The 20237-nt window shown below is 35.6% G+C and overlaps 1 protein-coding gene across 15 annotated transcripts in view; it reads left to right on the forward strand.

Annotated features, from left to right (window-relative positions):
• CASK (calcium/calmodulin dependent serine protein kinase) overlaps positions 1–20237 on the forward strand; it is a 416202-nt gene that overhangs the window by 360691 nt on the left and 35274 nt on the right. For 9 of the 15 annotated variants that reach the window (XM_081041785.1, XM_081041786.1, XM_081041787.1 and 6 more), the window contains 5 exons: positions 4180–4368; positions 8751–8829; positions 15143–15228; positions 16296–16364; positions 19135–19203. In XM_081041785.1, coding sequence (XP_080897911.1) covers positions 4180–4368; positions 8751–8829; positions 15143–15228; positions 16296–16364; positions 19135–19203 — 492 coding nt within the window. The remainder of the gene's footprint in view (positions 1–4179; positions 4369–8750; positions 8830–15142; positions 15229–16295; positions 16365–19134; positions 19204–20237) is intronic. The other 6 variants (XM_081041780.1, XM_081041781.1, XM_081041782.1 and 3 more) reach the window with 1 other exon arrangement.

Genomic DNA, 20237 nt, shown 5'->3' on the forward strand with positions numbered 1-20237 from the left:
CGCCTCAACTGTTCTGTGCAGTGTGTTTTCCATAGACAGAAATCCATACGTTTTGGACAGACATGTCTATCTATAAATTGCTAAGTAACCTTAGCTCAAGTCAGAGAATGACATACGACCATTTGAAACCAGCAGATCTTTCAGATTTGCTATCAACAAAATAAAGAAATTACCATATACCCAAATAAGAGCCGTTTTTAAGGTTAAGAAATTTTTCAAAATAATTAATTCTCTGATAGCCCTATGTCTGACAACTTACCTACCTTTGAAGTCTTGATTTATTTTGCTTTTCTGAAGTCAGAAGTTAATATGTGCATTGCTCTTGGTAAACATTTTCAGAAATAATAATTCTTATAATTTCTGAATACCTAGCTAGATGCTTAAAAGACGTTTTCATTCATTCGTCAAATATGTAAATGCCTACTATGTGCCAGCCACCGTGCTGGGCACTGAGGAGAATGGTGAATAGGACAAACAAGGTCCGTGCCCTCATGGAACTTCCATTCTAGTGGAGGTGGGGTGGGGGTGGAGAGGTGAGCTAGAGACAGACAGTGAGCAGGTAAACTAACAAGATAATTTCATATGAACTATTCAATTATGAAGAAACTATGAAGAAAAGAAAGGATAATGGGGCAGAGATGACAGTAAAGTGGGAGCTACTTTAGATAGTCAGGGAGAAACCCCTGTGAGAAGTGAGTTGAGATTTGTTATATGAAAGAACCAAGCTTCTGACGGTCCAAGCCTGGGGAAGAACAGCTGCAAAAGCCCAGTCCAGAGGAAGGAAGGACCTTTGTAGGTCCAAGGTACAGAAGTAAGGCCGTTCTAGTAAACAAGGGAGCAAGTGGTACAAGAAAAGCTAGGAGAGGTTGGCAGAGGCCCCACCATGTAGAGCCTTCCAGGCCATTGTAAGGAATCTGGATTTTCTGCTGATTGCAGTGGGATGGCACTGAGTGATTGTAAGCAGGAAATATTATCAGATCTGTGTTTTAGAGATTGCTAGGGCTTGTGTGTAGAGAATGAACTGTAGAGGGGATGAGAGTTAAAAGGAGGAGACCAATTAACAGACTGTTGTGAGAGGTGGTAAAGGCTTGGAGAAGGATGGGGGTGGTGGGAAATGGGCAGATTGAGATCCTACAGTAGAGATGGTTGAATGCAACAGGACTTGCTGATGGTAGGGATGTGAGGTGGTGTGACTAACCCCATTTACAGTTCAGAGAGGAAACTGTGCCCTAGAAAGGTAAAGAGGCTTTCTTGAGGTCACCCATCTAGTAAGTAGCGTCCTTGAGATTCAGAACCTAAATCTTGCTGGCTCCAAAGCCCATGCTCTTAAAAATGGTTTGACTTGTAATGAGGATCCATTTTCCTGTAAATTTAACTTGAGCTCATTGGTCATTCCCAAATAAGCATATGTTTAGATTATGTCCTATGTGGGTAATATAATTCTGAGCTATATATACTATGTTAAATAAACTTTTAAATGCTGGGACTTCAGATCTTGTAAGCATTTTAAAATCATGGTTTCAAAATCGTGGTATTTTTAAAGAAATATTAATAGCTGAAGGGAAATATTTTAATGCTTGTAAGATGTTTTTATTAAACCAAGGTTTGGGAGTTGTTCTTAGTTTATTTATAATTTCACACTTACTTGTTCAATTATCTGGCTTTTTCTTTACTTCCTGATCATTAAAACATGAGGGTTTAACATTGAATTACCTGACACTTAAAAATACAGATAATTGGGAAAAAAATGCAGATAATTGTAAATATTTACAGTAACTAAAGGAAGAGTAAGTAAGTAGATTTAAATGATTTTTTAAAGTCTATATTCTAAAGGTCATGGTAAAAAATGTTATCACACTAATCCCTTTTTTAGTTATTCCATTTGAAAGATTGATTTTTTAAAAAGAACAAATCCTTTGCTTATTGCAATTGTAAAATAACAAAACATTAAGGATAAAGATAAATATTAATAGAATAGTTAATTTTTTTCTTTAAGAAATCAGATTGGAACAGAAGATTTTAAAAGTAAATTTGTATCCTACTTTCCCCAAAAACAAGATGGTTAAAATCACCTTAGGTTGTCATGAAAACTTCACTAAGTGGTAAATTTTATGATTTGTAATTAAAAAGCCAGCGGAACCACTTTGTGAACCTAAAATTCATATTTTTCTTATTCATTTTAAAGTAGTCAGATTTTTTTCACTCTCATCTGAAGTTGTTAGTTGTCTTGTCCATATCCTTACTACAGTACAAAGTGTTTCTTTCCTATTACATGATTCTTATGTAGTTTAAAATAACAGGTATTTCAGCTTAGTAACAATTGCTCAATCATACCTCATAACATATTTGAAGAAAAATATTCAAACTTTGATTTTCCTATTTTTTAGTGGACATGCTCGTTTTTAATGGCTTTTTAAACCACCTGTAAATGACCCTTTTTTTTCTGTTCACATATGCATTGGAGCTTTAGGTTAAATTTTATTTTGTGGTAACCATCTTTTACAATGGCAAATTGTGGTTAATATCAAGTATGATCTTATTTGGTGACATAAGTTGAGCATTTTTCTTTTAAAATTCAATGAGGTATTATTTTGTGATTGTGGGTTTATTCTTGCTTATAAGTGATACATTAGACACAAGTGTTTGCTTTTATATTTAAAAGGCTGAATAGAAATCATTTGCGAAAAACAGCATAAACACTTTCTCCAACCCATGTAACTGACATCATAACCTGATGAAATCTTGTTTCTCTGTTTACCTGGCTATATATCCTCCAGTCATACAAAGCATGATTTTTTAAATTCACTAATTATGGAAGACACGGCTATTAGTTGATACAATTGACATTTTAGCAGATGAAGTTTTTTGGTTTGTCTATTATTGATTCTTGCTTTTTACCCTAAATCTTAGTCTCTTAAGTGGTCACAATTAAACCAGAAAAAGAGGGATTTATCCACACAGCACAACCTCCACACTTGGACTTGGGGTACCAGTGCAGGGTGTAGTCAGACAACGGTCAGGAAACCAAGGACCCCAGAGCCATTGTAGAGCCCTGCTCTCTAGCTGCATTGCTTAGTGCCCCTCAGGGCCCCTCAGCAAGACGCCAGTTTAGACCAGCTCTCTGAGATCCTGGAAATACCTGCCATTTTGTTAGAAACCCAAATGCATATACTGCTCCAAGTATACGCTGTATTGATGACAAATCAACACCATCTTCTTTATGATTTGACTGCATTGTTACTTTATTTTTGGCTCATATGCATGCCTTTACAATTAAAATAGTCAAGTCATAACGTTGATAAGCCTTCTAATTAAATAACTTAATTTGAGATGTTAATTATACTTTTAAAGCAATTTTAATTGCATTTCATTATCTCCAGCTATTTCATCACCACATAGATCACAGATTAAACTGAATTTATAGTTAGCGCACAAGAAAATATAATCTGTGTAAAGCTCCAAACATACTGATATTCAGCAGCAAAAAGAAATCATAATAATAAAAGTCAACTTATTTTTCATTTAGTCAAGTGCTCCAAAAAATAGAAATGAATAAAAACATTAGATAGTTTTAGATTTTGAGCTCCATATCGTATGTGATATTCTGGAAAATTACATTTTTTTCAGGTGCACTTATGTTTTATTTTTATTTCTTTTACTAAGTCATGTTATAAATTCTCTTCATCCTTCGGATTATATAAAGAGTTATTGTTAATGCCACCAATGAAAGATATTTGCTCAATGCACAAATTATTGCACTGATTCTTTTTTAATTTGTTTCCATTATAAGGCCCAGTACAAATTTGCCACCTCTATTTACAGATGATTCTTTCTGCTAAATTATTTGAAATTGCATTATGTCAGCCTTTATTTGAACAAGTTAGTTGGTACTTTCTCATAGCATCAGACAACACCTCTAACCCAGGTAATCAACAAACACACCCATTCATTGATTTTCTCATTCATTTATTTGTTCATTCAATTTTTGAATCCATCTACCATGATTATTTGTCACAAAGAAATCAGGATATGGTTGTATCTAGGTGTAATGTGTTTTGAGTTCTCTGTAGACGAGAGATAACTTTGAGAGGTAAAGAATAATTGTATATATGTTTATATAATAGATTTCTGCTAGAATTGTACTATTATTGATATTTCACTTCCTTCATAAAATACCAGGCCTTACTTCAGACTCACGATGTAGTGGCACATGAAGTTTACAGCGATGAAGCATTGAGGGTCACACCTCCTCCCACTTCTCCCTATTTAAATGGTGATTCTCCAGAAAGCGCCAACGGAGACATGGATATGGAGAATGTGACCAGAGTTCGGTTGGTCCAGTTCCAAAAGAACACAGATGAACCAATGGTGAGTGGGAAAAGAAAATGTTTTCTATACTCTCATAAAATCCCAGCATGAATTAAAGCAGCTAACTTCGACCTGTACTACTAGGAAGTGGGAAGGGGAGGAAGGCATAGATAGTTTCAAAGAAATCACTTCCCAGATCCTCATTTCACCACCACCACCACTACCACCACCCATAATTGTTGTGCTGACATCATGTCTGAGGCATATTGGTTCTCCTTCCCACCTTTCCTTTCACAATTGCTATTCAACTTTACAAAGAGAGAGAGAGAGAGACATACCTGGTACTTTACTCCAGAGTGTGAAAACCTCTGGGGCAGCAAAGAAAGGGACAATTTGAAATGTTGGTATTGGTGTTGAAAAAGTGCATGTCCAATGACATTGTAAAAAACATCCTTTTATAAGTCCCGTGGTTTCCAGATCTTTTGCCTTCAACAAAATTAGAGGAAGACTACTTCGGAAGGAATTCAAAGAGTTGAGTAACATTGCTAAAATAAAATTCCTTCCATTCACATCTATGAATTAATTTTCTCAGTGCTTAGGAATAGGATTTGGAATAGAATCGATGCTGACCCCAGCTCATTCTCATAGAATTAACATAGATTGAGAAGATCAAAGAAAGGCTCCTTGATGTTAAGCAGGGTGCGGGGTGGGTAGGGTGGAGTGGAGACCATCCAGGCAAACTAAGTAGCATGTGTAGCAACGTTGGTAGTAAGAAGCCTCTTAACATAGTTTCAAAATGAAAGGAAGGCACCACAGTTGAACTGTAGAAAACAAGGTGAGTGGCAAGAACGGGACCACACAAATGTTGAAAGACATGTTAAGGAGTCTGTTTTTTATCTTAAAATCATCAGGAAGCTATTAAAGAGTTTTAAGCAAGGAGATAAGATCAGATTTTTATTTGAGAAATAATGACTCTAGAGAATGTGTTAGAGGGGAACAAGAGTGGATATGTAAGACCAGTTATACAGGGGAGAGATGATGGAAGTGTGAACTAGAGGGATGGATAGCAAATGGAAAGAAGTGAATGGATTTAACAAAAGAGTAAAATCAAGAGACCTTGATAATGGATTGACCGTGCAGATGAGGGAGAAGTAAGTATCAAGGATGACCCTGAACTCTAGGTTTTCACAACTGGGTAGACAATGATGCTACCTACTGAGACAGGGAATATTGGGAAAGTTCCAAGTTTGGGGGAGGAATCATATCTTTACGGGGAAAAAATTCAAATTTAATGCATTTGTATCTTTTCCTCAGAGCACAGGAAGGGGATATTGGGATATAGAGAAACAAAGACCTACTTAATAAAGTTGCCCAGTTGCTCTCCACATTAAAGGAAGAGTTACAGAGCAGTGATTCTATGACTGCGATTTCTAGAGAGCCCTCAACTGTAGACATTTCAGGTTATAATTCTCATTTACTGTTCTTTGACAGTTATACTTTATTATCCCAGCATTTGCAGGAAGCAGGGGACATGCAAATCACCTCACCCCTTCTTGTGCTCTCCAAGCAAACCTTTGGCATAAGAGTACGGGCAATAGCAGCTTTGGGGTTCCTTAGGCAAATCACTTCATGTCAGTGGGCCTCAGTTTGCTCATATTTTGCTTAGCAGGTATTGCCAAAAGCATACTTGATTAAAAAATCCCCAAGATCCCACCCAGCTCTGAAAGTCTAATATTCATTCATGTTTATATATTCATTCACTCATTTAGCAAATGTTTGTTAAGTGCCTACTGTGCGTAGATACCTATATTAGATGTCAGTGACATAGTGGCAGATAAGACATGGGTCCTTCCTGGAGCTCACTTTGCACAGGGCTGCCTACATCAAACAAGCAAATAAGCAGTTTAGCACTGTGTGTTTAACAAGAACAGTCATGACAGAGCTATAGAGGAGAGAAGTCTGTGTCAGAGGCAGGAAGAAGGGGTGATCAGCCAAGCAAAGCAGACAGGAAAGTGAAATTGACCACAGGAAGGCGGCCCAGAAGTGTCTTGTGATCATCATGTTCTAAAGCAGTCCAATGACAGTTGCTTGGCCTTTTGTATGAAGACTGAAACATATACTGAGGGAATGCTTAAAACTACATCCCTGAGTTACTTTTTTCAGAAAGTATCAAATGGCCTTGAATCTCCCCTAAAGTCTCCTTAAAGAAGCCTTTCTCTCTTCTGTCTTCTATGATCCTAGTGAAGGTGTGTATTTCTTCTCCTATCGACTGGGCGCCATAAAAATGGGAATTATTTTATGGAAAATATATACCTTCAATACTATAGTTCTCTGTTACATTTACTACAGCTTCATTTGCTTGCTTTGCTGTCTTATTAAAAGCATTGCATTACTATGCAAGATATACCCATATGTTCTCTTTTTGCTTTTTGGAACTTCTATGATGTGTCCAACTATGCTAGGTCCACCCCCCAAAGGATTATATGCTCCCATTACACCCTTGTTTTTCCATTTGTAACATCGCTCTTGTAATCATTTCTCTATTGATTGGAACTTTCTTAGTTGAAAGTGATTAAGACCAAACTTGAAGTGCTTAGACAATCGGGGAAAGGCTTATGTAAACAAGAAAAGGCCAGGAGTTTACCCCAAGCTGAGGATTGTTCAGGAGTAGGCACCCAACCCAAACTGGACCAATCCTTGCCCTAGAATTTGGGAACTTGAGGACAGAGAGAGCATGAGTCAATTCCTCTCTGCAGAGAAATATCTGGGGCAGACAGAATGGTGATTGTTAACTCCAGTTGGTTTGCGGTGAACTTACCCTAGCCATGAGCGACCCTGTCTGTCTCATGCACTTGTGCCTAGCAGTGTATTTGCCACATAAAGGTTCACAGTAATGTTGGCTGAATGAATACACTTATTTATTAATTTCAAGGATGGAACCCCCATCATACTATCATTTCTCTTATGAAATTACACATTAATTTACAACATTTTTCCAGGAACATCTCTCTTGGTAACCATACACGTTGATTGAATGTATAAGTTGGAAATGAAACAAGTCTTGCCTGCCACTTCTAAGAACTACAAAATAGGAACCATGCAAGGTTATATTTTGTAGAATTGTACAAATTCAGACAGAGTCTAGATGATCAAATCTCAAATATTTTCATGAAGCTTTCTAACAGTGTTATTCTCCAATGAAGAAGATAAGACAGAGTTCCCTTACCCTTAATCATCTCAAATTCAAGACCAGTTTTCACCAAGAGCACTTATTAAAAATGTAAATGTCTGGGCTCCATTCCAGACTTCTTGAATCTAAATCCAAAGAGTGAGTTTAAAAGTCAGTATTATTTAAAATGCCCCCCTGTGATTCTTGGAATCAACCAGGTCTAGTGCAAAAATATGTTTATGAAAGCTTGTCTTATACTCATAATGATGAATTGTTAGAAAACCAAAAGCAATCTATTTCATAGAATAGTATTCTGGCATTAAATATATGGAGCTTCTGGCCAGATTGACCCTCTCACTTGAAACCACCAAAAAAAAATTTAAACGGACAAAATTACATGAAAGAACACTTTTCAAGATATTGAACATCAAGCAACAAAGGACAGTGATCCCTAAGAGACAGGAAGCAAACAAGATGAGCCCGATGATTGCCCCACCTTACTGACTTGAGAGTTTCCAGGTCCCAGCACAGAGATGGGGAACTGAGACAGAGCAGACAGACTCCCTGAATGAAGGAGACAGAACTGAAAATCTGGGGAGACCAAGGCATCTAAAGTTCATAGGAAAGAGTATTGAAGAAGAGAGGGCTGCACAGAGAGAGAACCCCAGAGATCTATAGAGGATCCCCTTCCCGTATTATTCTGAATAGTGATCAGCACATTTATGAGAGAAAACTACCCAGAGCCAAAGAAAGACCACCCAAAAGGATTAGAGAGAACAGTGCCCAACACTGCCTGCCTATTCCCACCCGCCAAACTGGAAAAACCAATTTGTGGGGCATTGTGGAGAGTGCTCAGGAAGGTTTTGCCTCAGTAATGAGGAATAATTAGCTGTACACAGAGAATTGCTCCAGACTTGCCTAACGAATCATGAAAGCAAGACCCAAAGGATCAAACTTTCTAAGTAACTGAACTACGTCCCAGAACAAAGCTTAAGAATATTTATAGTAATAAAAATAACATCTGGCATGCAACAAGATAAAATTCACAATATCTGGCATCTAATCAAAGATTACTATTATTATAGCAATCAAAATACCAAAATACCAAAAATAATTTGTCACGGCATGGTGGGGTAATGGTTTTCCCCTCCATTTTCCATATTTTCTCTACTGTTTTCCTGACTTCTGTAATTAAAATTATCTACAGCAAAATCACAAATATAGAAACAAGTACCATCTCATAGTAATTCTATTCTTACTTAACTTTTTACAGGGAATCACTTTGAAAATGAATGAGCTAAATCATTGTATTGTTGCAAGAATTATGCATGGGGGCATGATTCACAGGCAAGGTAAGTTTTACAGATAATTCTTTTTCTCCTTTCTTAACTTTTTTTTTCTCTGTGGGCTAGTGGAGAAAGTATTTTTTTATGACCCATATAAAAGATCTGTTAAATTTATGTTCCGTATAAATGATCTATCTTTGGTTCTAATCACTGTTGGCCTCCATTTGTTCTTACTCATCTGCACATGCTCCAGCCTGTAGATAATGGAGGGAGGGTATATTACAGTTCTGTTGCTGGGGCACCTCTGAATCACTGTCTAGATCCTGACTTATTAGAGACCATGGAGAATAAAGTAGAGTACCCTATCGAGCCCCACGATATATGGAAGACATCTATTCTGGGATATAAGGTATATATCTAAAAAGTTAAATGACAGTTCAAGAATTGCTCTCTCTCATTCATTTGGGAACAAGATATACTATTTATAAATTAGGAGATTAGAGTTTGATAAATAATATAAAAATTCAATGGTAAAATAAGAGATATGAAATCTATGATTAAGTTCTTAATACCTGCTACAGTAAAGTACAGTCATTCTGGGGAGGGAATTCACTAAGAACTGAAGTAGACTAAGAATGGTTTTTTTAAGAAAGTGGAACATTCATTAAGCTTCGGGTGGGCAGGATTTGGACATGTAGGGTTAGGCTCCTCTTTGAAAGAAAGGGCTGAGTTATATGCACTAGTATTTAGAGTCTGATCCGAAAACGGTTCTCCTGTCCAAAAATTAGACTTCCTTTCTTTGCTATCAGGTTATATTTTTGTATTTAATACCTCTTTCCTTAACCCCAGAGAGCAAGAAGTAGCACCGTAAGCATTTTAGTGCCTTCCTGTCCTCTTAGAGATGACTGCTGTGTACACAGATGGTGTCTGACGTTACTGCTGCCTTTTGGGGAGTCTTTATGGGCTTAGGGAGTGGACAGCACTCACACAGGAGGATGTTTGGTTTAGATTTAGTAAAGTCACAATATCATTATTTCTTTAATCTTTAATCTCTTATATTACTGCACTTTCTAGACCCTGCCATCTCTAATAAAAGTGGTATAGTGGACGTCTTGTCTTAGTCTTGTTTTTAAAAAGTAGCTTTCCAATTTTTTTCCACGAAAAGTAACATTTACTGTCGATTTTTAGTAGATACTTTTATTAGGGCTGAGGAAGTTCCCTATATTCTTAGTTGCTGAGCATTTTAATTATGATAGGGTTTTGAATTTATCAAGTTTTGTCTGTGCATGTGCTGAGATAATCATTTGGGGTTATTTTCTTCTTATCTATTGTGGTAAATGACTTTTAAAGATTTCCTAATGATAAACCCCCTTTGTGTTTCTCACATACACCCAACTTAGTCATTATGTATTATCTTTTGTATGTACTGCTCCATTTTATGTGCTAATGTTTTGTTTAGGATTTTGTATTTGCGATTATAATTGAGACTGGCCTGTAGTTAATTTTCCTTTCTTGTGTTTCTCCGTCTGGTTTTAGTATCAAAGTTACATTGGGTTCATAGAATGACTTAGACAGCCTTTTTTCTTCATGAGTTCTTTAAAAGACTTTGTATGATATTGGAATGATTCGTACCTTGTAAGTTTGGTAGAACTTGCCTATAAAACTATCAGGGCCTAGTGTTTTATTTGGTTTTGTTATTGTTTCGTTTTGTTCTGTTTTAAAAGATTTTTTTTTTTTACAACTGCCTCAATTTCTTTTAAAATTCATAAGGCTACTCAGGCTTTCTATATCTTGAGTGAGTTTTGGTAAATTACATTTTCCTTAAAGATCTTAAATTTTTAAAAATTATTGCAGTAAGCTTCTTCATAGTGTTCTCTTGTCTTTTAATTCTCTGTCATCTCTGTAATTATGTCCCTTCATTCATTCCTAATATCACTTATTTGTGCCTTGTCCATTGTGCCTTGTCCATTTTCTCTTGATCAACTTTGCCAGAGGTTTGTTCAGAAGCCAACTTTGGATTCTGTTAATTGTATGTTTATTTTCTATTTCATTGTTTTATGACCTAATTTTTATTATCTCCTTCTTTCTTTCTGTTTGTTTCATTTAACTTTTTTTTTAAGGAAGGCACAGCTCACAGTGGTCCATGCAGGGATCAAACCGGCAACCTTGGTGTTATCAGCACCACGCTCTAACCAACTGAGCTAACCGGCCACCCCTTTATTTAACTTCTTTTAAGCACTCATTCATTTATTCCAGTCTTTCTTCATTTCTAATACATGCATTTAAGACTAAATTCTACCTCTAAATACTGTTTTATCTGTATCCCACCAGTTTTGGTATGAAGAATTTTTATTGTAATTCAGTTCTAAGTATTTTTAAATTTCTATTGTGATATTTTGCACCGACCCATAAGTTATTTAGAAGCATTTTTGACATACTACATTTAAGAGTATTTTCTGTATTTTTTTCATGATTTACTTCTAGCTTAATTGCGTTGTGGTCGGAGAATGTGGTCTGTATGACACCATTTCTTTGAGGTTTGTTGAGACTTGCTTTGTGGTATAGCACTTTAATCATTTTTGTAAATGATCCATGTGTACTTAAGAAAAATATTTATTCTTTAATTGTATGCAAAGTTCTCTATATGATGATTGGCTTGGGGTTAATTTTTTTGTTCAAATCTTCTATGTCGTGACAAATTCTTTTGTCTGTTTGACCTATCAATAATTGTTGAAATATTATCATAGTAGAGTTTTTCGGTTTCTACCTATAGCTCTTTCTCCATTTTGGCTTTATATATTTGAAGCTGTTTTATTAGATGCATAGACGTGCCTGGTAAATATTTCTATCCTGAATAATACTTTCTACTTAAAACCCATTTTATCTAATATCGATGACATTACTCCAGCTTCATTTTAGTTTTTGGTAGTATGTCTTCTTTCATCTTTTTATTTCCAACCATTCTATGCTTGTATGCTTTAGTGAGTCTCTTCCAAACATTTCCAAAGCTGAGTTTTTCGTTTTTTAACGCACCCTGATGATGACTATATTTTAATGAGCTAGGTTAGTCCATTAACATTTATTGTGATTTCTGTCATCGTACTTTATTTATATTCACTCCATTTTTCAGTTGATCTCCTTGTTTTTTTGTTTCATTTTTTTCCACTGATAGTGTAAAATTTCAACACTGTATTTCTTTTTTTTTTTTTGAGTTGACTTGTTTTTTATTAGTTTCAGGTATACATAACAACATAATGATTAGACATTTACACCCCTCACAAAGTGATAACCCCACCCAATGTACTACCCATCTGACACCATACATAGCTATTACAATACCATTGACTATATTCCTTATGCTGTAATTTACATCCTGTGACTATGTGTGTATGTGTGTGTGTATGTATATATATATATGTATATACACATATATATATTAGTTTATATATATTAGTTTATATGTATACATTAGTTTATATATATAAACTAATATAAAATATATTGACTGTCAATTATATATATATTTATATATATAATTGACAGTAATAATTGTGATAATTATTGTTATGTGACAGTGATATAATATAATATATATAATTATTAAAATTATATATATAAAATATAATTATTATGTGACAATGATAATTATATATATAATTGACAGTCAATATATTTTATATTAGTTTCAGATGTGTGTATATATATATATATGTCAACACTGTATTTCTATTGTTTAGGTGGTTACCTTAGTATTTTTTCATGCATATTTAAATTTACATATAGTAAAGTGAAACAGTGTCTTAATCCCCACTCCCAAAGAGTACAAAGACATTGAAACGGTAATTTGATCACACTCCTGACCTATATTATTCTTTCCTAGGTCTGTCCTGTTTTAAATTGACAAGTTTGAAATTGCTATTAAAATATATGACCATTTTTGTTTGGATTTACAGAAATGTTTCTGACTTTATTTGTTCACCCTTCCTTCTCACATCTCAGACCATCCATTGGGGAACATTTTCCTTCTTCCTAAAATATATCTTCAGAAGTTCCTTTAGTGCTAGTCTCTTGTTGATAGTGTTTATTGTAAATATTTTACTTCAGCCTCAATATTAAAGATTACTTTTGCTGAGAGTGCAATTTTAGGTTGATGGTAACCATTGTTTTTTGGCATCCGTTGTTTGATATTGAGAAGTCTGATGTCACTACAATTGTCCTTGCTTTGTAGGTGATCTCTCCTTTCTCTCTGGATGTTTTAAGAGCCTTGTCTTTGATGTTCTGTAGTTTCATTACCTCCCAGTATGGATTTCTTTTTATTTATCCTGTTTGGGACACATTATTCTTCCGGGATCTCTGTAATCATGTTTTCATCAGTTCAAGAAAATTTGCAGCCATTATTTCTTCAAATATTTCCTCTTCTCCATGCTCTCTATTCTCTCCTTCTGAATTCTAGGTAGATGTAAGTTCGGCATTCCCTCCATATCTCTTAATATCTTTGTCCTATTTTCTTTATTTCTTGTTTCCTATTTTCCTTATTTTGCTATTTTTCTGACTGGCAGTTTAGATAATTTATTTGGTTGTATATTCCAGTTCACTAAAACTCTCTATCTGAACTCCTGTTTAACTCATCCATTCATTGACTTATATCACCAGTTATATTTTTCTTTTCTAGAAGTACTAGACATTTGTTCTTATTTTTATTTTCCAGTCTGTGTGTTCATGCCTGATAATCTCTTGTTGCTTGCTCATCTTTTCCACTGGGTCCTTTATTGTTTTTCTAATATCTGATATATAGCTATTTTGTATTCTGTTATCTGACCATTCAAGTATCTGTCCTCCTTGAGGATCGAAATCTGTTTTTCCTGTTTCTGATGATTCGTGTAGTAGTTTGCTTATTGTATGTCTGGTGATCTTTGATTTTGAGCTCATTGCTTGTTCTAATCAATGGAAGGCCTGTGGGCCTACACTGGATGCACTTTCCTCCAGAGAAGGTTTGTTCCTTGTTCGACCAGTTGCCATGGAGTGCCACTGTTCTGGGTCTTGGCTCCCCACAGAGTCCTAGGCTCAGTTTCTCTTAACTTTCTGTTAACCCAATGCTCAGAATCCAGCTAGCAGGCATTGCTGCTATGGCATTCACCCTTCCCACTATTTCATTCTACCCTTAGTTTGCCACCCCTCTGGATCTAACTCATGGAGTTCTTTGCTTGAAGGTGAGGGTAGGGATGAAAGTAGGAAGTGTTCTTAGGGATTTTGCGCTCCTTTTGTGAGACCAGTAACATTTCAAGAGGTGTGTCCTAGGCAAGATACAGTTGTGAGAAATTCTTTGACTGACCAATCAGCCATATTGGAAGCAGAAGCCTCCAAATTTGGGTTTTTGTATTATGTTAATTTTCAAACATAAATAGGGAACAGTGCAGTGAGTTCAAGTAGAGAAAAGTGCAGTGATCGCCCATGTACCCGTAATCCAGCTAGAATTATTGTTAATTCATGGCCACACTGGTTTCATCTGTACTTGCCCAACTGCCCACCCCTGGATTATTTTGAAGCAAATCCCAGGTGTCTTATTTTATTTATATACATTTTAGAATATGCCTCTAAAAGATACTGTGAGCTTTTCATAATATCAGGTCAGTATATAAACATGTGCACAATTTATAAATAAGGAGGTTAAATTTTACATAACATTCTATTTAAGCATTGGTTCTCGGTCACTTTTTCCAGTTAAAAGTATTACAGGATGCTGAAATGCCTACCAAATTATTATTAAAAGATTGCAATATGTCAAATATACATTTATTGTTACATAAATATTATCATATCACAATTCTTTGAAAAACAATAGCCATTGTATCATATTTGGTAGATAATAATGATAATAATAATAACAGGAAGTACTTAAATGGTACTTACTATGTGCCAAAAACTGTTCTGTACCCTCTATATGTATTAAACTCATTTAATCCTCACAACAATCCTATGAAATTGGTACTATTTTCATTTTCATTTTACAAATGTGAAAACGGAGGCACAGAGGGTTTTCAGAAACTTACCCAAGATCTTAAAGCTAGTAAGAGCTGAAGCTGGGATTTGAACCCAGACAGGCTGGATCTAGAAGCTACTCTTTTAAAGCCCTATGCACACTGCCTCTCTCAGAAAAATAAGCAGATTTCCACAGCCGTCTTTCAAAACTGTGTCTTCCATAAGTAGATGTATCTGTTTTGGTCAGTTTACTACTTAAGCCGAACTTGTACCTGTTTCTGAAATATTGGCCTTCAGTATTCAGCTTAATTTTAAAAAATTACTTACATTGCTGCCTTTGGGTTTTATTATTATAAAAGTATATATCACTTTATGTTTATAATTTTGTGTAATTTCTTAGGTACACTTCATGTTGGTGATGAAATTCGAGAAATCAATGGCATCAGTGTGGCCAACCAAACAGTGGAACAGCTGCAAAAAATGCTTGTGAGTAAATGAAAGTTTCTTTTTCTTTGTCTAAGGTTGACTTTCAGTTTGTCAGCTTGTTTTTTAATGCACAAATAAGGGATGTTTGTAACCAGAGTGTCTCTGGTACCATCATTTGTGTTTCAATTTATGTAACATTCATAAAAACTGACAACTAGGAAAATGTTTACATGCAACAGAGTTTGGAAACATTTTGCCCATCTTTAGCAGTGTGGGCTTTTAACTCTCCTGTCATTCTTTATCTGCTGTTTCTTACTGGGCAAATGTCTAAAGAAGACCTTTCCAGTTGTGCATACCTGTGAACTAGTTTCTCACTGACTTCAACTCTGCTGACATCAACAATGTCACAAACCTCGCTCCTATTCAAGGTGACTCATAGCCAGCTCTATTGGATTTGTCCACAGCAGAGCTTAGAGAAAAGTCATAGCAGACGAGGCCATTTCTGACCATAGGTATCCAAAGTCTGTGTTCAAATTTGGTTTTGGATTTAAAAAAAAAAAAAGCAGAAGGACAGGCCCTAGTGAGCAGAGGGAAATGTTTTGGACATCTTGTCCTGGACCTACTTCCCACCGCAATGTATAATAACAGTCTCCCGTGTTACAAATATCTGTTAAATGTGAAGTAAGCACACAGACTCACTATAATGAAAAACAAGGTCAAAATTATGAAATAAAAAGCAAATTTTATGGAGTATACCATCATAATGTAGCCTACCAAACATAATTTTTATGTAATTACTTGTTCTATTGTCCAGTTTGATTTATATTCACTTATGAAAGACATGTCACTTAGAGTTTTTTGTATTCATGTCTCTAAAAAGGTAACTGTCAGTAGTCTGTTAAACCACTGCTATAGGAACACGGCGATCAGTCTTGACTTTGCAGGGCTTCTTCCCGGAACAACTTGATTGTTACTGTGAGCAGTCCTTGCTTCATAACTCGGTTTTGTTTTAGGCCCGTGTCCTCTCAGCTGGCTTGCGTTAATTGCCCTCACACATTTTGCGTGGTTTCTTACGTGTTTTGTGTGCAACATTTGTTTGTTAAGAGAGCTCTCTTTTCTTCCTCCAGCGGGAAATGCGAGGAAGTATCACCTTCAAGATTGTGCCAAGTTACCGCACTCAGTCATCATCCTGTGAGGTAATAGCTCTAACCAAACACCCCATCTCTTCTGGGTTCTTAACTAACTGTCTGCTGATGGCTGAATGTTTTGGCTTTCTGGGAAATTGTTTCTGCCTGTGCTGTTGATCACTGCACACCAATTTTACAACAAAGATAACGGAACAGAGTAGGTCCCATCCACCTACTCAGCCCTACTTCCATGGGGATCTCCTCAGCACTTTAACTTTCTGCAGGCCAGAATTAAAGGAAAATATAGAGAAGCTACAAATAATAACATAAGGCTTATTAAAGCACAAGTAGAGTCTCTGAGGGGAAAAAAATAACGATCATAATTACAATAATATTTCCAGGAAGTACATTCACTTCCCTTGTTAAGAAATCACATAAATAGTTCTTCTTTCCAAGAATCTGAGAAGCAATCTATTTCTGTCAAGATGGAGTGGTTCAAATAATTATGACAGGTCTCTAGATGGGTATCTGTGAGGAATTGATAACTGGCATTATTCGAGGAATATAGGCTTTTGCAACCTTTTGTGAAATTGCTTAAACTTATAAGGATACATGATTTCATAAACAAGTAAGTTTTATAGAGTAATACAACCGCAGAGTTTCTTTCTTATAATAGGCTTAGCCCATAAAAATTGTAACTTTTCCAACCTATATTATTCAGTTTTATGTTGGTTATTAGGTTGAGATTAAAAACTCTATTCCTTTTATGTTTGGAAATACAAACTGGCATAAATGGTATCATCCTTCGGTTATCACACATTCAGCGGGGGTATTATTTTTTGAAGCCTGTTCTTTCATGTGCATCTTCCAAGTATGTGTACATCAGTATGAAGTACACGTTTCCTTAAGACTGACAGGTAACTTATTGGAAGTCGTCTAGAAAATTGAATTTGTACTTAGGAGAAGTTGAGGGAGAAATTATAATGCTTTTTTCAGTCTCTAGTAGTGCTGTAAATTTCACACGAAAAATCAGAGGCTTTGTGTTTTTTTCTAGACCTATTGAAGATATATATAAGAATTTGTAGTTTTGTCAAGTATATTTTCAGTGAGCCATGACAATTGGGGTTTCTGTTTATATCAGGTCTTGAGCTCCTCTTGGTGGCTTTTTATGGAACTTCAAGTAATACTGTATTTCAAAAGACAATGCAAAACTATTTCTGCTTCAGGATTCGTAGTTTTGCAATTTGTTACCTAGAATACAAACCTGGCTAGGAAAGAGAACGTCATACACACACTTTATGTAAAGCATTTTAATAATCTAAAATCACAGATGGTCCTCATGCCATTTCTCATCATTGAAGAAATTTAGTAAACACATTGATTTTTGTCTTTTTAGCTAACTAACCAGAAGCTACTGTTAGTTATTAATATAACATAGGTTTCTCTTGTAATTTTTTCTAAGTAGTTGAACTAGTTTTCGGGGTGGGAGCAGTATTACAGATGTAAATTCTACATTATTGAGTAAGAAGAGCCCCCGTCTTACTTTCTTTACCTCTGTCTGAATAGAAGGAAAACATGATACTCTCCTCCCAGCCCCACAACCTGTTTGACTCTCCTAGGAGTGCTCTGGCAGAATTCAAGCCTGTGGTTGGACTTTTCCCAGCTGGGGCAGTACTTCCCAAAGGAAGCCTCTCTGGCCCCTGCATCAGCTTCCACCCTGGCCCTTGATAAAAGAGAGGATCCCTTATAAATGATGAACGTCTAAGTATTACCTTGTCTTGTACACCTGAAACTAATAAATAAATTTAAAAAAAAGAGAGAGGATCCTTGCCCCTCACCCTGGCCCTTCTGACTAGAGTCTCTGGGGGTGGCACCTAGAGATCAGTCTGCTCACTCACATTTGAGAATGCTCATCTAAGGGGTCCCATTATTTAAAAGGCTAATGATTTCCAGAAGTTTTCTTTAAATCTTCTAGGAAAAACAAAACAAAAACATATCTTTTGAGCAGACGTGCACGTTTCAAAGGTTTCAAAGAACTCTACTAAACCAAAAAATGTAAAACTCTTTCTCCCTCTCCTTGGCCTTATCATTAAAGTTGATTTGGACAATAAGGGAATGGAGCTTGGAAAGGGCTTTGAGTATGTCGATTAGTATAGAGAGTGCAACTGAGGAGCATGGATCTAGGGCTGTGGCCCCTGGCTTCTTTGCCAGAAGTGTAATATTTTTAGATGCTCAAGATTATTGTTTTAATCAATCTGCTAAAATGATCTAACGAATAAAGGTTTCTTCTCTGATGTGTATGTTATCTTTTACCCTTATTAGTAATATTTGCCCTAGAAAGATTTCAAGGTGATTACAATGTGAGAAGTTTTTTTTTAGATTTGTTTCATTTCAAATTGAGTTATTCAGTAATTTTTGACATTGAGATACCTAAAAACTACTAAATGCTTTTCAAAACTAATTTTTAATAAAGATTAGACAGTTGGGCTCTTCAACACAATAACTTTATAGTAATATTTGTCATTTTACAGTACTTGATAGGATTTTAATATCAAGTCACTCTTCTGGGTCTCACTTAAAGAAAGCAAAGGTTAGAGAATGTTGGAGACAGGAAAGAAATGCTTAATGAATGACACGGTCATCACTTACAATATGTGAATCTGTAAACGGCAAAGTTTTTCTCATACTTCTGTCAAATCATGCAAGTAAGTCAGTATGGCACCTTTGCAGCTAAAACCTCAGAGGAAATGGTTGTCAGACTGTGGTTGTGACTGTTGATGTAAATATCTCTGTTTCTGTGCTGGTGTTCTGTGTTAATGAACCTTGTGTCTTATTTCAGAGAGATTCCCCCTCCACTTCCAGACAGTCCCCAGCTAATGGTCATAGCAGCACTAACAATTCTGTTTCGGTAAGAACTCTAGTTTCACACGGCAAAGTGTGACAATTTTGTTGGTGCCACCTGCCATGAGTGTTCTAGTTACATGTGTTCAGTGGAAATACTGTCTTCTGCCGATATACTAGGCTACTACAGCTACAATGCAGTTTACTCCCAGGAAATCTTTTTCAATATTTTCTTCTCAATAAAATCCCTTCCATTAGTTAAATTTGAAGAAATGTAGTTCAAGACTGCTGTGGTCGTTCTCAAAATATTTCTCTGTCATCCCACTGGTGTTTATGACTTTGCTCAAACTGATGCAAAGGACGTAAATGGAAATTTGTAGAAATTTCTAAATATTTTTTTTTAATTTGAGGAAGATAAAGAAATGTACGGCTTTTACAGAGTAGGCATTTGGGTCTTCTCGGGCTTCGTAGTTGTCTATTCTGAGTGATATCAGCAACATGTTTTAGTTTCCGCTATCTAAGTTTACGAATTGGTGTGCCCTCTGTTATTGTGGTACGTGCACATATTTTTGTGAATTTTAAGCCTTGCCTGGATATGAAAAGCAAAAGGAACTGGCTTCACACTGCACTTAAGCCACGCTATTATCACATCTTTAACACAAAGTACGTTATATTTTGATTTGAACTTGGAATTTTACATTTTTTCAGAACCATCCATTTTGAAATATAAAAAGAACTGTTTTTCACTTATTTAAACAAATGGAAGCACTTACAGGTGCAAGTATGCGATATTTTGGGGTAACAAAATCTTCCGTAAGTTGCTGATATTGCTGTTAAAATTATTGAGAGTTCTAAGAGTGCAGCAGTATCACTTTTTTTACTATTAATTTGCCCTTTAAAAATATATCAACTTTTTTATCAAGTAAAATTTTACATAATTTAGACCATCTCAAATGGAATGATATCAGTAAGTGAAATTATGGAAGAAAATTTCCTATGACTTTTATTTTCAACTTTAAAATAGGCTACCAAAGGAATTCATTTGTAACAGTTAACATTTAATACTTTTAAGATGGTGAAAATCCATATAACCGTTGAATT

The sequence above is a fragment of the Rhinolophus hipposideros genome (assembly GCF_964194185.1).
Source record: "Rhinolophus hipposideros genome assembly, chromosome: X".
Classification (NCBI taxonomy): domain Eukaryota; kingdom Metazoa; phylum Chordata; class Mammalia; order Chiroptera; family Rhinolophidae; genus Rhinolophus; species Rhinolophus hipposideros.